The following is a 23,957-nucleotide window of genomic DNA, read 5'->3' as shown; positions in this document are numbered from 1 at the left end:
CATTAATTAACAAGCAACCAGTATGAAGTCCCTGTGTGTGTGTGCGCGTGCGTGCGCGCGCGTGTGGGTGTGTGCGCGCGCGTGTGTGTGTGTGTGACCATGAGTCACAGAGGGTGGAAATTAGGGGCCAATGGTCACATACAGTAGCAATGAAAATATTTGTAAGAGCAGTGCACCCTGATCATGGCTTGTTCAAGCACAGGATGTTTTAATGTTCCGGTTGGCAGTTGGTGGCTCGAGGGAATTGACTCGCAGGACTTTATATCATGATGGGAAATTATCTGTCGGCAAAAGAGATGCTTATCTTGCCAAGACTACCCCCTGAATCTTACTCATCTGATGTCCACTGTGCAAATGTGTTACATAACCAGTAGCCTAATGGTTGGACATGGATGGACATTATGTAACCTCTAGCCTTACTGAGGGTCCAAATAATATAGTAATTCTAAGCTCTCAGGTATACTATTCAAAGACAGAGGCAAGTGGCAAAAACATGCATGTCTATGAGCAAAATAAAGGGCTTGTATCATGATAAAAAAAACGAACTGAGCGAAATCACTGGATGACATAATAGTCTATCCAAAGCTGCTTCGAGTGCGCCACCGTGTGGTTAATAGTAACCTTCACCTCATTTGGACTTTCTCAATAATTTCCCCTTTCATGGAAAATAAATAATTGGAAGGGCAAATAATTAATATTTAAAAACAATTATATATTAATATAATGTATTAATGGTCTTATTTTGTAAACACAAATGTAAATATAACTGAGGTTTCAGGCTTTTGATATTGCTTGCAGATATGTTCTTCCTTTCAGACATTGCAAATAATAAAAAAGGATTATTGCATTTATATTACAAGGAATGCAAAAAACAAAAGAAGCTCTGGACTATTGCCTCAGTATTGACCAAAATACACACAGTACACCTCCCATACATTTGCCCCATGTCACACTTTACACTATTATGTAGGATTTGATAACAGAAAATGACTACATCTCACAATTTGTAGAGCAATATTTTATTAAAGCCATATAATAAATTATACTAAACAATATTCTCTCATTTATCGGTCACATCACAGGCACCCACTCTGAAACAATATAGATTAAAACGAAATGCTTTCATTTCCACTCAAACTGTTCCCTTATCATTTGAAAACCAGCCTGTTATGTCCACAGATTTTTTTCTGGGCTCTTGCTGGAAGAGAGCGCTCTTTGTGTTTCAGGTCTGCCGAGCCCCTTTCTCACTGCCTGTTCACACCTGAATCTTGTTCAACAATCAGTGAATCTGCATATCTAATCCCAGTGGTCTTGTCCCCTTTTGGCCGTTGAGTTGTCTGTTGTTGCTGCTGTGTTGGAGTTTAACTGCTTGCATCGTGACACAGCTCTGCTAAAATCCTGATTCTTTGTTTTTAAAAGTTGTGGTGACTTTGTTTAAAGAAGCCTTGTAGGGGTTCTCTGCCATTTCTTTGGCGCTACGTTTGTTTCCTGGTTCATGGCTAGTAAGGGAGTTTAGTAGTCTTTTTGTTTTCTAGCTAGTGTGGTTTCTTTTGTTTGTTGTTTTGCTCTTGGAGACCCGAACAGCTTTTTTACTTCTATTTGTTGTTCTCTTCATTTGTTATAAAGTAGTAGGTAGCCTTTTCCTTTGTGTGTTGGCCCCATCTTTTGTTTTTCTCAAAAGGTTACTCGTTGTGTTCCCCTGAACATCAAGTGAAGGTTGTAACACAGCCCTCTAATGGTGACAATATGTGACAGCTTACAAATGGCCAAAAACTATAACACTATTAGACAACACTTGATATCACTGCTACTGTCCCTTCTTCAAAGTCTTGAATAAATAGATACGTACATTTATAAAACAATATGGTGGCTCACAAATGACAATGTATTTAACTATAAAAGGCTCTCTCTTTGGCCATCAGATAAAATGACAAGATGCTAAAAGTTACTGTCTACATCATTCAATAGCCATTTGACTCACAATACGAATAGTAAAATCCAGTATCATGTTCCAGCTTTTCAGGAAGATGCCAGAGTACATCCAGCTATCTGAATCAGGCTAGTGGAACAAAGGCTAACACGAAAGAGGGGCTGGACTTTGACTCTCTATACACATAAGTGAGATAAAACAATGCTTTAAATAATTCAACCCTCATAAAAAAGTGTTGATTTAAAAAAAAAAAAAAGATGGGTCCACAGCTATTCAGACTGCATACAAAAATGTCCTCTGGATGAAATAACAGTTCCATGTTCAAACTGTGGTTTCAAGTCCAATGCGTCCTCTGTCCTTAACAATGCTCCATGGTTGCGTGACTCAGTGTCATGATGCATATCTTCATAATAAATTAATAATTTCTCAGAGCAGCATATCCTGATGCACCACCATGCAAACATTTGTTACTGCTAAGTATCATCTGGAGTCATAACTGAGCTTCCCAGAGGGTCCTGCACTCCAGGAACACGGTGAACAGACTGCTCACTTGCACTCTGAGCCTCTTTAGTGTCGGGCCTCCAGCTTTTGTTGTCGCTCACAGACATTTCCTCTTACAGACACAGGAAACAAAAGGAGATACGTATTAATTACAAACTGCAATAAACGTGACAGAAAAAATGATCTGTGTGCAATGAATTTGCATGCATCCTTTATTTCCATTTCATTTACACTACAATGCAGTCAAACAACCCTCTTATATATAATGTGAAACCTTTCCTACCTGTAGTTTGTGGTGGTGTATTTATTTGTTTTGCATTTCTAATACTTTTGCTCCTACAACTTTCTAAATGAGGTCAGAACAATAAAACGAGTGCTGCAGGGATGTTGTATTTTTGTAGGCCAACCACAGATGTCAGCATTGCACTGGTTGCCCTGACAAAAAGCCAATGGGAGTTTTCTATTGGATTTTGGAATATTGCAGATAATAAGCTCTGTGGCAAACAAGTTTGTAATACTTACATGTTTTGTTGAGCAAGATCATTTTCACAAATTAACACCACTTTTATGATTTTTGAAGAGTGAACGCTATCGGCAAAAATAACAATAACATTTATTGATGTATTGGTTTATTTGGTTAGGGACAGTGCACATTAATAAAACATTGCTGTAAATGCACCAGAGTTAGCCAAGAGGCTATTTTTCATCTATAGTCCCAGACATAGTCTTAACACTGGGTTATAAATGAACCACACCACGGTCGCATCAGCGTGAGTATACACAACAAGGCTGTGAAGGCCGACTAGTCAGCGTGATGACATTTAGTAGTCTCATTTAGCCACTTCTTAGCAACCACCTTTTTTAAGACACGTAAAAGCTCCAAAATTCATGAGAGGGGTATCTACTGACGTATTTTATATCAAAGAACATGAATCTCTCAAGCTTGTGTTAATCACAGACATTATTTCAGGCATCTAACCAAAAACCCATTCAAAAGAACAATGACTTTCGAGACAAGGGGACTGGAAGGGCAAAAATGCTAACTCATTTTCAGGTTTTAGCACTCATTCCTGCAGCACTCTATAGTGTTAATAGGTGACATCAAATACTTACTTGCTGTGTTCTTTGTGGGATTTTCTGTGCCGTAACTATTCTCTTTATCTGCTGATTTCTTAAAGTTCTCCACCTAGAAAACAAAACAGCATTTTAATGTAGCATTATCTATTTGGTGCATGTAAAATATTTAAAGTGAGATATAAGTAGACATGTTTACCTCAGTGCATATGGACTCTGAAAGTCGGCTTGTGAGCAGGGTTTTATCGTCAAATTTGCAGGTACTGCAGGAAAACCAGAATGGGATTATTTCTCTACAAAACTAGCTTTACAAAGAGTAGAATAAGAACTTTAAGGATTTTTACCCTGAACTATGTGATAATGCTGGCTCACAGTCAATTGAGCTCTCTTGATTCTTTAAAAAGAAAAAAGGAAACATTTTAACACACATGGCACAATGAACAAACCACTGTCCGTGAGAAGCAAAGGACAGGTCTCACCTGTGGGGCCTTGCTATTGATTTTCGCATCTTGTGGATTTCCTGCTTCCATGTTTCTGGCTTCTTTTTGGCGCTGCCTCTTTACATAATCATATGTGCTTATGCCTTTATAAACTGTAAAGCCAAGAGGAGAAGAGTGAGGAATAATGACTGGATGAGGTGAAAAGAGCCCTATAAAATGTGTGTCTTGAAGATTGTGACTCACAGAGGTAAAAGTGGAAGCCCAGCAGATGACCGAGTAGCAGCATGCAGGAGATGCTCAGCATGGCTGTTGTGAACGCTAATATAAGGAGACCAGCCGAACTAGTCTTTATGGGTGCTAAGGGTAAAAACACCAGCCAGGTACCGTTCCCCAGCATACCTATAGAAAGAAGGACAAAAAGAAGAATAACCCTCAAACAGCTTTAAATGATTCAATTACCAAAAATGTGATCAAAGCTGTTTTTAAAAAAGCTCAATATTATGGTGACTCACTGTCATACTGTGGGGCTGTCCGCAGGCTGTTTGGATCCAGGTAATGCTGAATAAATATGAAAAAAATCACAACAACGAGCAGGAAAACGGCGAGCATAGCAGAGGACAGTGCCACAAAGAAGCACCTGAAGGCACACACAAACACCGATGTTAGTTCATAAAGCATTCCATCTTTCATTTAAACATCAGAAATTAAGTCAGATACAGAAAGTCCATCCACAACGTTCTCTTACCGGTAGTTTCTGCCACCCACACAGGTGTTCAGCCATTTACAATGGTGATCAAAGTCCTCCACACACTTGTTGCAAACGCCACAGTGTTTTACTTTGGGCCCACTACGTGAAGATTGATTATGTTAAACGTCATAAAATACAACTTTTGTATGATTGCCAAACTATATTGCTACTAATTTAGAGAGAGCTGAAATCACATTAGAGAATACGTACACCTTGACATCACATAGATAACAGTGTAGGTCCTGGATGACATGCGGTTGCTTAGTCCTGTCAAAAAGCGCCATTGGACTGGAATAGCTCCGTTTGGCCCTCACATTGACATCCGCCGGGTCTATTGTCGCAGCAGCAATATGGGCGAAAAAGTGTACAATAAATGCTATGCCAGTCAACTGCACACAACAAGAGTCAAGGAAAATAGCAATAACATTAGAAAAATACTGCAATATGTGACAATATAGTGCAGAATAGTAATTGGCCCAAGTGTAAAAGAAACTGCATACAAGTGGATCTTTTGTGTGAGAAATGAAGAAATCAACTGTTCCTATGGCTGAGTGAAGCCTCAGTTAAACAAACCAGTGTTGACATCATGCAGCATTCAACATGTGACAAAAACACCACTGATTATGTCTTTTGGGCTTCATAGAGACCACAGTAACGGAGACAGAGTCACATCTGGTGTGACTGCAGCCCATACAGACAGGCCACACAACAACATCCTTGTCTCGCAGTCCAAACAAAAACCGTAGCAGAGACTAATGTTTGTTCCATATTCAAAACTCAAATACCCATTGATGCACACTTAACAGTCAGCTACTACTACAACAGCAACATTTCAGCTGGGTGTTAAGGATACAGCATAGAGCACATGGTTCCATGGCAGAGGCAGAAGAGGGATATAGATGCCAAAGCTGACTATGGCAAGGTAGCTGAACACCAGCCAGCCAACCACTTGGAAAGCCTGAGGGGGCCATGACCATCCGTTCATCCTGGGAGGCTTAGAGGGGACCAGCTCGTTTCTACTGCTGCCACGCATGGGAGATGTGCGTCTCAGCTTTTGGCTGAAGCAGTTCATCTAGAGAATAAACATACATCAGTCAGATGAGAAGGATCTTCTTGCAGGCACCATCAAACATCCATCCACACATTAGACATACTACACGTAAGTCTAGCTCCAGCAGAGTATGGCTGTATTTGCTGGGGAAATGAGTTAGGAAAATGAGTTGAGCATAATGATACAGTGACTGTTCAGCCATTGTGGACCTATACTCAGACTGCATTTAGCTAGGAATGCCTAATACACTGGCAAATATTTCAACAGCCATAGTTTAACCTCATTGGTATATATGGGGTGGACAAAATATCAGGAATATTAGTCAACAAAAGTACCAAGTACATGACCATAAAGTTTAACCATCAAACTGTTGCAACAAAAACTAAACATCATGAAGGTACAGTTGGACTTAATACCAAACTGTTGTATTGATGTGCATTAGTGTTAGATAACTTTACTTAATGAACTGGCAGAGCTGCGTAAAGAAAACAGCTGATCCAGAGTAAAAGAGTCACACAAAGTGCTACATCCCTTTCTTTGTATAAGGTCTTGTACTCACATGTTTTGCTCCTGGCCTTATGCCTGACACAACACTATGATTAATTAAAGGTGGTCTGCTTTAGCTCACCCTGCATTCTGTGTGAAATTCACTGTTCAAATCATTTTTACGGCTTAAAATATATGTATAATAAAAATTCATGCCAACAATAACCTGTACGGGCTTCATATCACAATAGCACAGTCTATAAGGAGTTTTAATCAATGTAGAATTACTTACTTTTGCCGTTGAAAGAAAGCGACCATGAGGTTAAAACAATATGCTCCTGTTCAATTACAGACGGAGAACCATCGCTTGATACCAAATGATTAGTTTATCAGTAGAGCACGTGCTCGAATATGCAAAAGTCAGTGAACAAAAACACGTCGCCCGGAAAAAGCGATTAAAAAACACCCGTAGAGACGATTAAAATGCTCCGACGTCCTTTGATTCGTGTCACCGAAGGACGTGAATCAGAAGTTGAAGAATCAACTCAGCAGGTCGGAGCGGCGCTATGGAAACAGCCCTACTGCGCATGTGCACTACAGCTCTGCTCAAGATACGGAGCTTTTTTTGTTTTGATCGTTGCCCCCCACTGACTCTGTCCACGAGTATCTGCGCATCTAGTTTGCAGATCAAACTCATTCTGGAGAATTTCCATGAGAGCAATAGCGAGCTGCAAACACACATATATCCACATGACACTTCTGCTTTCAAGAATAAAGCCCAATTCTTTCACAGCTGAATTTCATCTCAAATTTCTCATGAGTGTCAATGTATACTGCATGTATGTTGCTTTATTTCACTTCCCTATTGTTTATCTCATAGTGAGACAATAGCAAACGTTGCTCAATGAAAGCCTATTCATGCGAGTTTACTGCTGCACAAATCTGAGCACTCAGCAGTGCATCTTTACTAAGATGCTGGAGCATCTTACAACATGCTTTTACTGCAAATGCACTAAGTTTTATTACTGGTTGACAGGTCCTTTGTTTACACACACACACACACACACACACACACACACACACACACACACACATACATATATATATACATATACACACACACACACACACACATATACAGTTGTGGTCAAAAGTTTACATACACTTGTAAAGAACATAATGTCATGGCTCTCTTGAGTTTCCAGTTATTTCTACAACTCTGATTTTTCTCTGATAGAGTGATTGGAACAGATACTTCTTTGTCACAAAAACATTCATGAAGTTTGGTTCTTTCATGACGTTATTAAGGGTTAACAGAAAAAGTGATCAAATCTGCTGGGTCAAAAATATACATACAGCAGTGCTAATATTTGGTTACATGTCCCTTGGCCATTTTCACTTCAATTAGGCGCTTTTGGTAGCCATCCACAAGCTTCTGGCAAGCTTCTCGTTGAATCTTTGACCACTCCTCTTGACAGAATTGGTGCAGTTCTGTTAAATTTGATGGCTTTCTGACATGGACTTGTTTCTTCAGCATTGTCCACATGTTCTCAATGGGATTTAAGTCAGGACTTTGGGAAGGCCATTCTAAAACCCTAATTCTAGCCTGATTTAGCCATTCCATTACCACTTTTGATGTGTGTTTGGGGTCATTGTCCTGTCGGAACACCCAACTGCGCCCAAGACCCAACCTTCGGGCTGATGATTTTAGGTTATCTTGAAGAATTTGAAGGTAATCCTCCTTCTTCATTATCCCATTTACTCTCTGTAAAGCACCAGTTCCATTGGCAACAAAACAGCCCCACAGCATAATACTACCACCACCGTGCTTGACGGTAGGCATGGTGTTCTTGGGGTTAAAGGCCTCACCTTTTCTCCACCAAACATATTGCTGGGCATTGTGGCCAAACAGCTCGATTTTTGTTTCGTCTGACCACAGAACTTTCCTCCAGAAGGTCTTATCTTTGTCCACGTGATCAGCAGCAAACTTCAGTCGAGCCTTAAGGTGCCGCTTTTGGAGCAAGGGCTTCCTTCTTGCACGGCAGCCTCTCAGTCCATGGAGATGCAAAACACGCTTGACTGTGGACACTGACACCTGTGTTCCAGCAGCTTCTAATTCTTGGCAGATCTGCTTTTTGGTGGTTCTCAGTTGACTCTTCACCCTCCTGACCAATTTTCTCTCAGCAGCAGGTGATAGCTTGCGTTTTCTTCCTGATCGTGGCAGTGACAAAACAGTGCCGTGCACTTTATACTTACAAACAATTGTTTGCACTGTTGCTCTTGGGACCTGCAGCTGCTTTGAAATGGCTCCAAGTGACTTTCCTGACTTGTTCAAGTCAATGATTCGCTTTTTCAGATCCATGCTGAGCTCCTTTGACTTTCCCATTGTAGCGTTTGTGGGCGTTTGTATCCAATGAGCCCTATTTAAATGGCCTCAGAGAAGTCACCAGTTGTAGTCACTCATAATCACTCACAAGACGTTAAGAGGCCATGCTATGAAGCTCATTTCATTGACACAACTTTCTAAGTCACCAAAATTGCTAATTCATGTTGCTGTATGTATATTTTTGACCCAGCAGATTTTGTCACTTTTTCTGTTAACCCATAATAAAGTCATGAAAGAACCAAACGTCATGAATGTTTTTTGTGACAAAGAAGTATCTGTTCCAATCACTCTATCAGAGAAAAATCAGAGTTGTAGAAATAACTGGAAACTCAAGAGAGCCATGACATTATGTTCTTTACAAGTGTATGTAAACTTTTGACCACAACTGTATATATATACTGTATATACGTATATAATTTTTCATATGCTTATTGAACCACACACATTTATACAGGTGCAAGCATTTATTTGTTGCACTCATACAAAACCATACAATTACACTACAAACACTCTGTGCAATCATAATCAGTCTTTAAAACAGGTCAGAGGCTCCTGCCGTCTCCACAGTGCTTTAACAGTCCAAGACCGAGTCACCAGTGCTGTTAACACCAAGACAACAAAATGGCAGTGTGTGTGTGTGTGGTCAGCTGTTGGCTGTGCTCTCTGGCTCCGGAGACTGCAGGAACTCGTAGGGATCATGAACCATTTCAGACTGGTCCAAGTGTGGTGGGCTCCCTGCAAAATAAAGAAGACATGGCTCTTACGCTGTTGCACTGGTGTTACTATTCTGTGGAAAACAATGACTTTGCAGAAAAGTGGAGGTTTAGTTGATATCTAGCAACAAGGTATTATGACTTGTTTATCATGCATTTTTAAGTCTTACTCCTATTGCAGATACCTAAGTGGTGCTGATCCCTCTCTGAGGCGTTAGAGAGGGAGGACAAGTTGGACGAGGGCCTGGAGCCGACTCTGTCCACTTGAGCCTCCTGGAACTCCTGCAGGAGTTTGTCTGCATCCTCAAACTGCTGCTGGCCCTCCTCGTTGCCCGGCTCTTTTTTCACAGTTTTACCTGATAAAGAAAGAGGAAAGATCATTGCAGGACAGTAAGTGAACAAATACATGCAACTACCTCCATTTAAAGCAGAAAAGACTGAGTGGAGCATCATACCCAATATTTCTGATATGTATCCTTCAAGTACTTTCACTGCTGTGTTTCAAAATGTAGTAAAAACTCTTCCCACAAATTTTAATAGGATTGGTGATTACGTGGCTATAATGCCCATTAATACTGCGACTCCACACATGACATACGCTTAATGCGACAAAGGGCCTTATCACATTAATGCAAGTCCGCCATACTCCTATTTCTACTATGATTATGTTATGAAAGACTTTGAGTGTACATGTAAATGCAGCCAGTGTTGATGGGGATAATCACCTAATGAGTTCAGCATGGATAACTCCAGAGACATATCAGGATAGTTCTTCATTGACATGAAGTCCAGGACTGAGCCACTCTCTCCCAGGCCGGTGCCGTCTGCCATCTAAACAAACATACACAGCTTCAATCAGACAGCCGGCCAACTACTTAAACGTATCATCACCGCTTAAAAAAAAAACTACAGCATACCTGCATGTCACAGATGTTGGATTTGATTTCATCAGGTTTTAGCGTGAGGTTTCTTTTCTGAAACGTAAATTAAGCATCACATAGACAATAGGTGGGAGACTAGTCTAGTCAAGACTAGTCTGGAGACTGAGAAAATTCTGGAAGTAATGTGTGTAATACTGTGTATTAGGTAGAAGTCAGATACCTGTCGGATTTGACTGACAGCTTTAGTGTGATCACCCGCGGTCATCTTGTCCAGAAGCCTGTCGACCCAACACTTCGTGACACCTCCGCAGCCCTTGACAAACTCCTGTATGCTTCGGAGTGAAAACAGGGGACACATTATTTTCACTAGATCATTTCAGATCTGAGTTTAACCAATAACAGAGAAGTCCCCCTACCTGAGAGCACATTGTACCCCCGTGTCATCGCCGTAGGCTGAATAGAGCGTGTCCACCTCATCGGGCAGCAGGTCTGGAAAGATGGAGTTCTTCTGAAGGGTCTGAACGTTGTAGGCACTGCTCAGAAACGTTACTACACAGAGCAAGAAGAAAAGCATTATCCACCTGAAGTCATAGACTTTGTGGCAAACTTTAGTGATTGTTATTTATATGAATTAAATCAACAACAGTTCACGTTACTGCATACCTTTGTGTCTCCTGTCATCTTTGAAACCCAAGGTGGTTAATCCAGGTAGAAGCTTATTTGACAGAGAACTTAGGTCCACTTTATGAGTCTCATCTTCTGCAATAAATTCAGAATAATTATACTAATGTAGTGAATATTTGAAAGATGTTTAAAAAACTATGACAACAAACCTTCTGCATCAGGATCCAGCTGATTTACAACAGTGTATAGAAGAGAACTGTCTTGCTCTTTACGCAAGTAGCCCATCTGAAAACACACATGAGAGAAAATATATTGTCACTTCACTGAAGAAGTATCTCCTTGAAGCGTGGAAGCCTTACTAACACTTTGTCATTTTATGCAATACAATATAGCTCTAGCTTGTAGAAACAGTGTGTATGAACGGCAATGTATACACAATAAGTTAAAGAGGAAAACCTTGGAGTTGGGCATGTATCTGTTGATTCGATCTCGAGCTTCATCTGCAGAATGCTCAACCAGTGCCAGGACATGCTCCTCTGCTGTACTGTCAGTCAAGCTGCAAGCGTTTCCTTCTGGTTCAAACAGGTAACTGAGACCACAGAAGAGACAACGTTACCAGGTCATTATACTGATACTATATACACAAAAAGACACATTTATTCCAGATATTACAAAGAAGGAATACCTGATGACTTCCTTCATGTCTTTAACTGGTTGTTTCTTGGACTTTTTAGCCGATTCCACTGGGGTGGGGATTATCTCTGGAGGAGGTACATCAGTTGCAAGGTCTTCATCTCCCAAAATGGCTGCCTGCTGGGTGAAATCCATTTCCTGCATGAAAGACATGCTGCGTTTCAAAGCCAACAGCCGTTCCTGAGCACAGGGCAGAGGAAACAAGTGGCCACTTAATTCCGTCTACTTAATTGGAAATGTATGGATATAAGGATATGGTGTAGAAAATAGAAAAATAGAAAATAGAAAGGGACAGCAGGAAGTTGTTGATGATGATAAACCCCCCCCCCCCCCCTTTACCTTGCTCATCATCTTAAATCCAGTATGTAGCAGTTTCTTGGCAGCCTTGTAATAGACAGTCTCTGGTCGGTTGTACACCATGGCATTGTCACACATTAGTTTAAAGTCCGCCTGAAGGCAAAAACAGTGTTCAAACAGGTATGAAGGCAAACTTGGTCTGCACACACTTTCTTACCCTTTACAATACACACAAAAGAAATACACATTCACCATCCAAACTCTCCCTTTGTGTTGAAAAGTATCCTCACCTTGAATTCTGTAACCGTGTTATAGTCATTGTTCATAATCTTGTCTTTCATGGTGCTGAAGTCCATGGGATGTTTGATGATCATTGAGTACCCAGGGGCAATCGCATCTGTTACTGGAAAGGAGAAGAATCCATGGGGGTCTTTCCTGGACAGACAAGACAATCGTGATGTTATTCAATACAGCACCGACCTTAAGATTAGTTTAGAGTGGTCTTTTTGAGTGTTCTGATCACATCAGCGCACCTTATCTGTTGGGTCAATATGATCAATATGAATGGACCTCGCTTGTGCTGTGATTTGATGAACCAGTCCACATCATAATGTGACCTAATTTACATGTGTTGTAAATGTACATGTTTAAGTGTTGATAGCAATTTATGGCTAACACAACAGCAAAATCGCCCACAACAGGACCCCCCCCTCCACTCACAATAATAAATGCTCAAATAGACTGAAAGCCGACAGTCCATAAAGGCAGCAATGTTTATTGCACCCTACAACATTTTATATGTGGGTGCTGCATGGAAAAAACAACAAATGCTCTAGAGGACTGCCATGAAAATCAAATGTGTTTGTGCCCTCAAGACAATGTGTGCGCTCAGGATATTTAATGTTCGTCAATTTGACCGTGCTGTATGCAAAAGTGAAATTTTGAACTGAGAGTGATGTAAAAGGAAACGCGTAGAGTGTGTCTAAAAATATCTTTTTGTAAATAGCATGGGAATATGCTAAATAATGTGTGATGTTTCTTGTCTACATGTGTGGGGCGGTGTCTTAAGGAGCAGTGCTGTAGCATAAGAAGGTCTGCATCACCGGTGGATGCAGTCATTAGACTGAATCAGTGTTCCTCACCTCTGCAACTGCCTCAAAAAGTGCTCCAGCAGTTGTTGACGAGGAGTGGATTCACTTTCTGCATTTGAGCAAAGAAATACAGATATTTATATAAACATTTACAAATGAAAAATGTAATATTGTCCTCATAGACAGGTATTCTTTCCTTGTTGTGTCCTGCATGCTCGGACCGGCCTGTCTCCTTGTTGGTCTAAATCAAACTTCACACTGTGGTGAAACTCATCCACTTCAGGCTCCGGCTCCAGCTCAAACTCTCTCTCTCTTTCTCTCTCTCTCTCTTTCTTCTTTTTCTTCTCTTCTGGCTGATGAGATATGGTCATGATGTCAGTGTCTTTTCAGGAAAAACATTAAGAACGTATTGATCACATTCTCAGGCATAAGTTAACTTTACTCACCTCCAATCCAATACTTATTATACTTTTTGGCAAAGTGAAAGGCTCAACAGGTACACCGGCGCTGGCAGCAGTAGAAGCTGCGGCCTCTGATTCATTCTGCTCTCGCTCTCTCTTCTTCCTCTTTTCCTCCTATAGGATGAAATTAAAATCATTAGTTTTGACTTATAGTGGCACAAAACGCAGATTCATAAGTTAAAGTGTTCTTTTGTAAACTAACCTTACGCCGTCTTCTCTCGTCATCATCCACGTATTTGTCTTTATCCTTTTCAGACTTTTTCTTCTTCTTCTTCTTTTTGTCTTTGTGGCGTTCTCGCTCGTGGTCTGATCTGTCGTCGTAGTAGCTGGAGTCATGGCCCGAACCCGAGAGCTCGGTCACCTCACTTCCTCCAACTTTCAGCACAAGCTTCAGGGGCTTCTCGAGAGCCTTGTCCTCATAGTCTACAACCAAACAGGGGATAGAAGAGATGGAAAAGATGAAATGTTGTGGGAGGAGTAGGTGAGCATGTAGAATGATGTTGCCATTAGTATGGTAGGAATACTTTAAATCATGTCTGCTATTACTTGCCAAATAGGTTGTGTATTGTAAGAGTAGCTAACGTTATATTAAGTTGTAGCTTTTCTATCTGAAGAAAAATCCCTTTCTGTATATTGTGTGACTGGGTTGTATTGAATTTAACTGCATTGTTTTGTTGGAAGTAATTCTATAATACTTAAAGAACAGTAAATAACAACTTAAAAAATAAACACGAAAATATGAATTTCACATAAGTAACTTACTGTCTTACCTAAATTAGAACTTACTGACACAGCAAAAAATAAATATAAAAATGGTAAATTATATCATATATTGATTATAAAGAAGTGATTAACTCGGAATGTTAGCAGGACATTTAACCAGATAGATGTGGCACGTGCATCGTGGTGGTAGTGAAGACCTTTACACAAACAACAACAAAGCAAATCTGCTGTCTTTTCCAGTTGAGCTAGCCAGCTAAGCTAGCTAACATAAAGCTAACTAGCTGGAAAAAAAGCAGAGCGGTAAACTAATAGTAAAATATGCATTTACGTACCATCAACTGTTCTCCACTCCGGTTTATGTTTCTTGTGTTTTTTCCCCATCTCTCCGTGTTTATAGAAGACGATTCTTGTTTACTCCAATTATGTTGCCAATGGTCGCTAGCGTTGGTCCAGACCTAACAAACCTTTGCAGCAAGAAAGCTCGCGACAGGCGGAAGTGATCACCCAAAACAAATGATGTATTTCCGGTGTAAGAAATCAGCGCGCTAATTTCGAGTGACTGTCGGCTTTCTGACAGTACAGCGAACTGTAGATAGTTTCTTGAGTAGCAGGAATTTTGTTGATGCAAGTCCTCAGATTGATAACGTAAATGGTGTAAGTTATGGTTTCCGGTTTGTCGACGTAGCAAAGTGTTTACCTTCACTCTTAGAAGGATGTTAACGTTAGCCAGCTGTGTTAGCTAGCTACAACATCGTCAACTTACACTTAGCTTAGGTTAACGAAATAGAAATGCTGCTTTTTAAAGTTCTGAATTTTGCCCTTTTGTCCACAGTTTTACAGGGATGGACGGTGACAGCATGGAGTTGGAAAACCCGAAACAAAACATTCATGTGGAGGTCCATGTTAAATCTCACAGGTGGGTTCGCAGAGTAGTTCAAAACATGTCAGTGAATGCGTGAATGAAAAGACAGACGCTGAGAAATCATGTTTTGGGGTATTCGTGTTAGCCGACTATTTAACAACTGAATACATTTTCCAAAAAATTACATTGTTGAAATGCATGAAGTCTTATTTTTCTAAGAGTCTAAACCAATATTCGTATTGGTATGGTATCAGCAATCACATGTGGGAAAATGATGAAATTATGTAAATGCAAGACTTTTTCTCCCATTCTTGTTCACATTTCAGCACAGCTAAACTGTCTGAGGTGAGGATACATGTTCTGGGTCTACTGAATCGCCACAGCATGATTTTTGGGAACTACAGATGGGCAGAGTTTGATGAGGACTTCCTGCAGAAACACGTGGAATCTGTGGCTATAGTCGATCAAGAGGAACTGGTAACACAGGTCGGTTATTTTGATTTGCTTTGTGAATGTTTTCCACCGTCTATATTATTATTTTTCTCAGAAGTAATGGACGAAGTAATCATGCTTTGCAGTTGTTTATTTTTTTTTCATTAACTTTTTTCTCACCCACTCAGCCCCTTGATTTGAAGAGCTGCTCTGTCTCCGTTCACATCTTCACCCTGAATGAGGATGGACCCAGCACGCTCAGTTTGGAGGAGGATGAGGAGCTTTCAGCAGCCAATCACTGGTTGCTGCCAGCAGGTGACGCTGCACAATAACACGCGTTGAGAAATTCATGCTTTCTCAGTTTGATTTATTTCCAGTTGAAATTGATTGACACTCCCTGTAGGCTTCAGAGGTGGCTGTAAAAAGTTTGTCGTTCTTCATGGAGAAGAGGGGCCGTGGTCAGCTTGGATTCATGCTGTCCATGTCCTCAGTATGTCACAAACCATTATATTTTCAACAGAATCTGGCTAAACATAGAGCTTGAATGGAGGCTTTCCTTGTCTTTCTTAATTTCACTATATGTATCACAAGCACTTTCTTACTATTTCTTTCTTTTACGTTCTCTATTTATAAAGTTTTTTTTATCTTATCATATCTCATACTGGACTTTTGAGGCTAATACAGATATTGATATTTGAGAGTTTAAAACATCTGATAACATAAACAAAACAATGTTTCTAAATTACCCCCAACCTATTTTGGCATTTCTTTTCTGTAATTTCTTGTTACTATTGGCCAACATATACACTGCCTCCGCTATATCTGGTTGATGCTGATGTCATTGGAATCCATTCTAATCAACATGAATCCAACGCCTTCTTTACCTGTTGTGAAGAAAACTGCAATTAACGATCTTTTAAGCTTATATGGGATACGTTTTCATTATTGAAAGCAAGATAAAGGCTAGCTCAAGCGTGTGATAGAACATTTAGCTGTGCTAGTACATTTCTACTGTGATTTAGTTTATGTGCCTTACTCACGAACAAATACTATATATGTGACATATGATTGTGTAAGGAGAGTGGTAACAGGACCATGTGGGGTATCTCTGCCTTTTGCTTTGATAAGAGGGTTGCAGAAGAACTGTATGGACGGAGATTGTTTTCATTTGAAAACTCCGTTTCCAAACGAAAACGGAGTAGTATGGATGTAGCTTTAGGTACACAGTAGGGGGGAACCTCAGGTATTTACATTAGATACAATTGATCAACAGTTTCAAGCTCCCCATTGACCCTACCAGTCATCCCCTTCATATTCTGAGCCTTGTCACACAAAGACATGTGTCTTTTTTTACCCTTGCCTATCTCTGAGAATCTTCACACCTCAACATTCTCTGGTTAAACTGCAACCCCCAGCAGGAGACAAACTGAACTCTTGGCTCATCCTCTGCGGACTGTGTTGCAGTTTGTATGACGGTGAAGTCTTCTCTGGCCAGAGAATAAATACTTTATTAAAGACAAACTTCTTTCTTCAATTTTCAATTTTCAGTTTCTTGTTTCAGTATTCAGCATCATAGGACTCACTCGGTACTATTGAATAGTTTTCTTCCACCACAAGCGTCAATGTAAAGGCATAGTTAAAGTAACAATAAGTGAGTTATATTGTATGTTTCATTATGTTAATGTGCATCTATCTATTAGCTTTGGTTTGCTATAATTCAATATTTGCTGAATATTCCCCTAAAATGACATAATCTCTGTTTAACAGCTGAATTCCATGGGATTTGGGAGAGTCTGGTGTACGAGAGTCAAGTCAAAACCCAGGTGAAAATAAGAAAATAGCAGTTGAGAGAAAATGATGGCATAACTTTTTCACCCATCACTGCTAAACTTCCAATTGTTTTCACTTTCCTGCAGCTCCTGGATTACATCACAACAACAATTTTCTTCTCAGACAAAAAGGTCGACAGTAACCTGATTTCGTGGAACCGTGTTGTGCTGCTTCACGGTAAATAACTATTTTTATCAGTTGAGGTCATCCCAGGGAGGATGTGCGTAACATAACCGATTCATCATTTTGTGTGTGCGCCTACGTTCAGGCCCCCCGGGCACAGGGAAAACGTCACTGTGCAAAGCTCTGGCCCAGAAGCTGTCAATCAGACTGTCAAGTCGGTAAGTCAAACCTCATTTATGTGAAACGGCTGTAGCAGAAAGTGCACCTGCTCTTTTCATTTCAAAAGACACTCTTGTCCCTGCAGGTATTCTTATGGGCAATTTGTCGAGATAAACAGCCACAGTTTGTTCTCAAAGTGGTTCTCAGAGGTACACCTGGCTTCTTTTTATGTTCCATTGTTAGATTGAAGCATGTTTTAGAACGTATTCCCATCATGCCTCTTTTGTTACAGAGTGGTAAACTGGTCACGAAGATGTTTCAAAAGATCCAACAACTGATAGATGACAAAGATGCTCTTGTGTTTGTTCTGATTGATGAGGTAAAAACTCTGCTTCAGGGAAATTAACTTGATTTTTGGAGTCTGTCTTAACTGAGCTCCTACAATTAATGTATTGATGATTTGCTTGCGATAAAACCGAAAGCTTTGTTGTACAAGTTCATTTGTGTTCAATAGTGTCTTTGCTGTGACTAAGACTGCTCCTCTTGTGAACATGTTTTATGGCAGGTGGAGAGCCTGACAGCAGCTAGGAGTGCCTGCCAGGCGGGAACAGAGCCCTCTGACGCCATCCGAGTGGTCAACTCCGTTCTCACTCAGCTGGACCAGATCAAACGGTCAGGAAGCAAATTGGTCTATGTACTTTTTCAAAACCTCTCTTATAGCATATGACACTGGAAGCCTTCGTTTTTATTTCTTACAATCACTCTTAATTACTGTTTTCACTGGGAAATCTATCCATCAAAATGTATTTTGTCTTATTTACACAAGTTGACTTTCGGTCTCATATTTCAGACATTCCAACGTGGTGATCCTGACGACGTCCAATGTGACAGAAAAGATCGACTTGGCGTTTGTGGACAGAGCTGACATCAAGCAGTACATCGGACCGCCATCTGAGAAGGGCATCTACAACATCTACCTCTCCTGCCTGGAGGAGCTGATGAAGGTGACCCAACAATTGAGCAACCATTTTCCCTTTTCTTTTTTGGGATCACATTGATATTCAGGATATGCATTGGAAATTGATAACAAAAATTAGATAATTAGAAACAAATAAAAAAATAGATGCATAAAAAACATCTGCCGTAACAATGTTTAACAATTCCATGTTCAAACTTATTCATCTTAAAAAAAAAAGACTTAAGTGCCAGTGGGTAGGATAGTTTCACTAGTTTCTGTAGGTCAATATCTTGACACGTGACAGAATTATGATGGCTGTGGGGAGCAAGGCTCAGCGGGTAGAGCAGGTTGTCCACTAATTAAAAGGTTGGCGGTTCGATCCCCGGCTTCTCTTGTCCACGTGTTGAAGTGCCCTCGAGCAAGACTTCCATCCCCAAATCCTCCCAATATTTAGGGCAGCAACTTGATGGAGCAATTCGGATAAAAAGGCCATTCCATTTGCCAAAACAGAAAAGAGAGAGAGGATATTTCTTTTTCCTGTGATGGAAATGTGGAAGAGCAGCAGCTTTTTTTTTATTATTATATGGATTGAAACAAACAAATCAAATTGCTTTTTTTTTTGCTTTTGTTTACATAAAATAAAAATGTTAGGCTCAATAATTAACTTACTGACCAGTTACAATTAATATTGATATCCAGTATAATATGAAGTAGGAGGAATATTTAAATTGTATATAAAAGATGCTTAGAATATTTAACTTTATTATCAACATGCTTCAAAAAGCAACACTTGAATTTAATATGGTGAGTTGATGGATTTCCCATATCTCTCTGATATGTGCAGTGCCAGATTATCTACCCCCGGCAGCAGCTGTTTAGCATGTTTGAGTTGGAGACGATGGGCTTTGCAAAGAGTGAGGTGTCCGAACACAGTCTGAACCTGAGGAACATTGCCGTGTGAGTAAAGCCTCCCATAATGCAATAGAACCCAGATCACACCGTTTCGGTGCTGTGGTCTAAACATTGAGTGCCTGTGAGAGCTGAAACAGCCTGGGGCTAATGTTTTGTTTTTCTTTTCATTTCCAGGAAGAGCAAAGGTTTGAGTGGAAGAGCTCTCAGGAAGTTACCATTTCTAGCCCACGCACTGTTTGTAAAGGTAAGTATTTGATTTTGTTCTACAGATTGAAGGAGGAAAAGAGTCATATTGTTTTTTAATGTAGTTTGTTCGCCTGCAGACACCAACGGTAATTCTTGAGAGGTTTCTGGAGGCGATGGACCAAGCAGTGGATAAACAGATGGAGGAAAAGGCTAACCTGGTCAATGATGTCTGAACTTATTACAATGCCCAAAGGCTGACACACGATTGTTTGTGAGCTCTCAATCCCATGCCTTGTTTGTTTGTAGTATGGAAAACTACAACCCCTCACATCTTTTTTTATAAAGCTTAATCCTTTCATTTGGCAGCAATGTGATAAACATATTGGCAAGTAACATTGTTTTAACAAATGCTATCTATATTATAAGTCTTTGTTCAGGTAAATTCTGTTGGTGCTACTACTTTAAACGGCGGTTTCAGTACAGGCAGTTTGGTTTAGGATGGAGTACCCAATGCTTGCATTTTTTGTGTTTACTCTGTTCTTAGTTTCAAAGTGGTAGTTTTATGTAATGTTCAGCTTTAACCTTAACAGTGCTGGCTTCTTTTAGTATTTATGTTAAAGGGATAGTTCACATTTGTATTGCCATCAGTTATTTGTACTTTAATTCAAATCACTGTGTACACATTAGCTCAGTCTATGGATTTTATTGAGGATATCTCATTGAGATGGCAATATGTTTTTGTTAACTGGTTCCATTTTCTGCTGTTCATTTTTCTCCTACAAGTTGTCAGCTCACTGAGATAATCCACAGGATCTGTAGAGTGAGCTATGTGTGCTATGATACCAACTTGTGTTGAAAAATGTGAACTGTCATTTAAACATGCCATTTTTATACAGTTTAAAAAAGGGATGTTCCTCATAGACCATCACTTAGAAATGTTCAGTTATCTTTGTCAGTTCTATATTTATGTTAACATCAAATCGTCTTCAAACTCTCTGAGTGCATGTGTTCATTACGACTTTATTTTGTATATAGCATTGTAATAAACAGCATCGTTTATGCTCTTGTGTGTTGTTGAAATGCTGCAGATTCATTTTGGAGATTTTAGCAAAGCCTTTAGGTCACCACTTGGTGGCGCACAGATACTGTCATACAGTTTTAAACATGGAAAGACTGATTTTATATACTGTATTTTATGAGACGTGATAAATACAATAAAGGCAGTAAGTGAAAAAGCCCACAATACCAGAAAAAATTTTTTTGGTTATCTAAATATCTTTAATGAGTAAAGTAATAAACCTTCACAGATATAAAATGCACATTTGCACATCTGGAAGTAAAAACAGCTGATCCCTGTTTTATTTAGAGTGGTACTGTACAGAGAACACGATAGTCCTTCACTCAAAGTAATGTATAGTTACATTGCCAGACTGTTTGCAACTCGTTGCCACAAATTTGACCTAAAAGTAAAACAGTTGAAAGAGGATTCGGTTATGAAATGTATCATATGCACAGTTTACACAAACACATCAGTGGCTCCATTGTTCGTATGAACATGTTTTGCATTCTGTGAATGCTCCGCTGCTTTGCATGTCAGCTGCCGGGTTCAGACAATGTGCCCTTTGTTTGTTGTTGAGCAACAGCTTTTTCACTCCACTTCAAAGGTTGATTCTGTAGGCTCTTCCTGAATGTAAAAGGATAGCAAACAGTTCACACAAGTTCATCTTCATTCACACGCTTCATTTCTACTCAATCCTGTCACTGGCACCTTTAAAATGTCCTTTCTTTGGGTGTTCTATTGAGCACATTTTGGATTAGATTTTACTGTCTGCTATTAAGATCAAGCAAAAGACTTACACTGTAATCAAGATCTGGAACAACATTTTATCCTTAAGTATTGAGTTTTACAAGAAACACAGAATGGATTTTCCCTCAAAGCCTTCATTTGATTCAAGAAACGTAACTTTTGTTTGTGTGAATTATCCCTTTAATGCCTTTATCTTTTACACCTAATTGTTAGGCGCCCACTATTTTTATACAGTATGTCATTCAAGTTTTTATGTGAGATGAATCACACAAGGAAGCTCAAGCTTTTCATCAGTGATCACAAAGAAAAGAGAAAAAGGCAAGATAGAGAAAGGGAGAGCTGTAGGAGCGGGCATGGTAAATAAAACCATAATTGCTCTGTCTGGAGGCATTTTTTTTTTTTCTTCTTTTGACTGTAGTTGCTCCAAAACCAGGCAGCTGTTAAAGAGCAATCAAGACGCAGCGTGAAGAAAAGTCAAAAGCCTTATTGTTACAGAGTTTTATCACCGTTTCAAGCAGCTTCAAAATGGCAGAAAACTCCAAACAAAACAAACAGTCTGATGTTTATCCTCTCAACCGTTGTTCAGGTATGGCTGAAAGCAATGGAATATTGCTGCATGTGCCAATGGTGATTCACATCGTGAGGGAATTAACTTACACACATGCTTATAGGCATGTTAAGAAGAAACTGAACAGAGCTGCACACCAAACCATGGAAACTTGCACTCATTTCTTAGAGTTTTAAAGAGGTTATGATCTACATAGATATGATATTTTAGAGGATTTTAAAGTTAATTGATTGAAGCACGTTTAGAAAAAAACCTGCACTAGTATAATGATCCACATCCTTTATGCAAATACGTAACAGCCCATAAAACGTACTCTGTGTCAGGGCTTCTCAATTCTTCATCGACATGACAACCTTTGATGATAAACCAGGACTTGTATCCAAGTGAGCATTGCTCTTTAAAGACAACCTCAACTACCCCTATGTCTGTTCCCAATCCAAACAGAAACAGTTGTTTCTGTTTGAGATTTTTTTTGCATCCTGTATGTATGTCATTCGTTTGAGTGGGACGCTAGAGGGAGTGGAAGAAAGAGGATGAGGGAGAGAGATACCTTGTAAAGAGGCAGAATCCTGGGATCCAGGCTGCATGAAGAAATGGTGATAATTAGGCACGGCTAGTAGGATCAAAGAAAGCCGCCATCAATGAGCTATGCAAATGTCGGCTCATTCTGTCAGCCATAGAGAAGTCTGTGAAAAGTCAAATGGCAGGCAAATTGACAGGAAGAGCAATGCAGCTTCACTCTACATTCATCAAGGTACGGTAGGGAAACTGGGATACTATGATAAAGTACCATTTTGACAGAAAATATGATGTATGAATGCATGTCTCTTATGTTCCTCCAGGCAGAGCTGCTTTGTTTAGGTAATAAAGGACAAGGTTTCGTGATTTCTTATATGGCAGCAGCACTTTGGAACAGTGAGCAAGTGAACGTCTGACACTAAGCACATAATAAAAGTTTATGCCTTATAACACAATAAAGATCAAAGTAACATCCACCCTCGTTTTGAATATGATTTGCACAGGAGTGGGATATTTACTAAACACTAACACAACATTCCTGTTTTCACACTGAGCTAAAGGTGAATAGTCATAATTCTTGGCATGTGTCCTGCGGGCGGCCCCGTTTTAAAGCCCTGCCAAAGGACACAAACTGTAAAACTGCTGAAGAGCTTTTGATGTCTGGTGGGTCGAAGTACAGCATGTTCTTCTTTTATAAACAACAGTTTATCTTTAGTATCTGTTGTGTACATTACTAAAACAAATAATGGAATTTGTTATGGGAAGCTTATCAGTGTATGGTTAGCAAACAGACAAGTAGAATACTGAATACATTTACTGAATAATAATGTTATTAATTGCACCTTTTGTGTTTATCTTTACACACCAGAAAGAATGTGAAAGCTCTGTTCTTTAAAATCTCATTTGGGTTTACGTAGTCCACCAAAAATTATGTTTTGCCAATCCTGGTTAATATCACAGCACTATTTGGAGACAGATTTAATTAACCGTTTTTTAATCTAATAACTTTAATAGTACACCTTACATTATTTGATTGAGAGAAACGTGACCTATAAACTAATGTGCCTAATAGGATAATGAATCATTTAGAAAATAATAAAAGTGTCCTCTTCATAAATACATTATCTACAATGAAAACTATGAATGGAGCTCACACCAACAGAGGACGCGGTTTCACATTCAACGTCACATGAGCTGCCAAACCAGCGTTCAGTGCGTCAAGCTGAACAAAACCGGAAACCAATTAAGGTGCTTTTCAAAATAGTAATAGCCTACGTTTGGAAAAACTAGAAATGAAAACATAACTGGGTGTAGAGGAGCAAATATGATTAACATAGTCTGTTATGGTTAGAGTAAACAACATATTGTCTAAATAAAATAAATAATTAGATGGTAAATCAACTGTATTGATTGCAAATCAAACTGAAGACTTGGGGGGGGGGGGGGGGGGGGGGGGGGGGGGGGGGGGGGGTACCACTGTATTACTCACCTCTCAGGTGAAG

The 23,957-nt window shown here is 39.7% G+C and overlaps 3 protein-coding genes across 6 annotated transcripts in view; 1 reads left to right on the top strand and 2 right to left on the bottom strand.

The window, feature by feature from the left end:
• The window catches only part of trip13 (thyroid hormone receptor interactor 13), a 38,045-nt gene extending 17,404 nt beyond the window's left edge, over window positions 1-20,641 (top strand). The window contains exons 1-14 of one of the 2 annotated variants that reach the window (XM_068736434.1): window positions 14,649-14,753; window positions 14,932-15,015; window positions 15,288-15,447; window positions 15,582-15,708; window positions 17,161-17,216; window positions 17,310-17,400; window positions 17,492-17,564; window positions 17,651-17,714; window positions 17,798-17,884; window positions 18,071-18,177; window positions 18,356-18,509; window positions 19,308-19,420; window positions 19,550-19,619; window positions 19,699-20,641. In XM_068736434.1, the coding sequence (XP_068592535.1) occupies window positions 14,749-14,753; window positions 14,932-15,015; window positions 15,288-15,447; window positions 15,582-15,708; window positions 17,161-17,216; window positions 17,310-17,400; window positions 17,492-17,564; window positions 17,651-17,714; window positions 17,798-17,884; window positions 18,071-18,177; window positions 18,356-18,509; window positions 19,308-19,420; window positions 19,550-19,619; window positions 19,699-19,794 (1,287 nt within the window). In that variant the 5' untranslated portion in view covers window positions 14,649-14,748 and the 3' untranslated portion in view covers window positions 19,795-20,641. Of the gene's footprint in view, window positions 1-14,648; window positions 14,754-14,931; window positions 15,016-15,287; window positions 15,448-15,581; window positions 15,709-17,160; window positions 17,217-17,309; window positions 17,401-17,491; window positions 17,565-17,650; window positions 17,715-17,797; window positions 17,885-18,070; window positions 18,178-18,355; window positions 18,510-19,307; window positions 19,421-19,549; window positions 19,620-19,698 lie in introns of those variants that run through there. The other variant, XM_068736431.1, reaches the window with a different exon arrangement.
• On the bottom strand, window positions 1,064-6,763 carry zdhhc11 (zinc finger DHHC-type containing 11). Its single transcript, XM_068735856.1, has 11 exons — window positions 6,523-6,763; window positions 5,547-5,765; window positions 4,904-5,082; window positions 4,691-4,792; window positions 4,458-4,582; window positions 4,189-4,344; window positions 3,985-4,097; window positions 3,850-3,899; window positions 3,705-3,768; window positions 3,545-3,617; window positions 1,064-2,543 (listed from the first exon to the last, which is right to left on the bottom strand). The coding sequence occupies exons 2-11, from the start codon at window positions 5,763-5,765 to the stop codon at window positions 2,404-2,406; spliced, it is 1,221 nt and encodes a 406-aa protein (XP_068591957.1). The 5' UTR covers window positions 6,523-6,763; the 3' UTR covers window positions 1,064-2,403.
• brd9 (bromodomain containing 9) lies at window positions 9,062-14,579 on the bottom strand. Of its 3 annotated transcripts, none has more exons than XM_068736428.1 (17): window positions 14,432-14,579; window positions 13,579-13,799; window positions 13,362-13,490; window positions 13,114-13,268; window positions 12,967-13,026; window positions 12,115-12,259; window positions 11,867-11,977; window positions 11,520-11,707; window positions 11,291-11,423; window positions 11,044-11,119; window positions 10,874-10,969; window positions 10,627-10,759; window positions 10,431-10,542; window positions 10,247-10,303; window positions 10,055-10,160; window positions 9,515-9,685; window positions 9,062-9,351 (listed from the first exon to the last, which is right to left on the bottom strand). In XM_068736428.1, the coding sequence occupies exons 1-17, from the start codon at window positions 14,478-14,480 to the stop codon at window positions 9,260-9,262; spliced, it is 2,034 nt and encodes a 677-aa protein (XP_068592529.1). In that variant the 5' UTR covers window positions 14,481-14,579; the 3' UTR covers window positions 9,062-9,259. The 3 variants fall into 3 exon arrangements, with proteins under 3 accessions (XP_068592529.1, XP_068592530.1, XP_068592531.1); XM_068736429.1 differs by having other exon boundaries at window positions 10,874-10,966; XM_068736430.1 differs by having other exon boundaries at window positions 11,520-11,647.
• Window positions 20,642-23,957: the final 3,316 nt, after the last annotated feature.

This window comes from Cebidichthys violaceus, unplaced genomic scaffold (assembly GCF_023349555.1).
Source record: "Cebidichthys violaceus isolate CVI_PGR_0920_01 unplaced genomic scaffold, fCebVio1.0.p SCAF_7, whole genome shotgun sequence".
NCBI classification, from domain to species: Eukaryota; Metazoa; Chordata; class Actinopteri; order Perciformes; family Stichaeidae; genus Cebidichthys; species Cebidichthys violaceus.
The sequence above is the reverse complement of the archived record's forward strand: the minus strand, read 5'-3'. Positions and strand labels throughout refer to the sequence as shown.

Excerpts from the sequence above, each read along its gene's own strand:
- brd9 (XM_068736428.1), bottom strand. The coding sequence starts at position 14,480 with ATGGGGAAAAAACACAAGAAACATAAACCGGAGTGGAGAACAGTTGAT. Across the intron at positions 13,269-13,361 it reads TAATAAGTATTGGATTGGAG|CCAGAAGAGAAGAAAAAGAA; the intron begins GTGAGTAAAGTT and ends ATATCTCATCAG. Across the intron at positions 13,027-13,113 it reads CGAGCATGCAGGACACAACA|AGAAAGTGAATCCACTCCTC; the intron begins AGGAAAGAATAC and ends TTGCTCAAATGC.
- zdhhc11 (XM_068735856.1), bottom strand. The coding sequence starts at position 5,765 with ATGAACTGCTTCAGCCAAAAGCTGAGACGCACATCTCCCATGCGTGGC. Across the intron at positions 4,098-4,188 it reads GGGCTTCCACTTTTACCTCT|TTTATAAAGGCATAAGCACA; the intron begins GTGAGTCACAAT and ends TTGGCTTTACAG. Across the intron at positions 3,618-3,704 it reads CAGAGTCCATATGCACTGAG|GTGGAGAACTTTAAGAAATC; the intron begins GTAAACATGTCT and ends TTTGTTTTCTAG.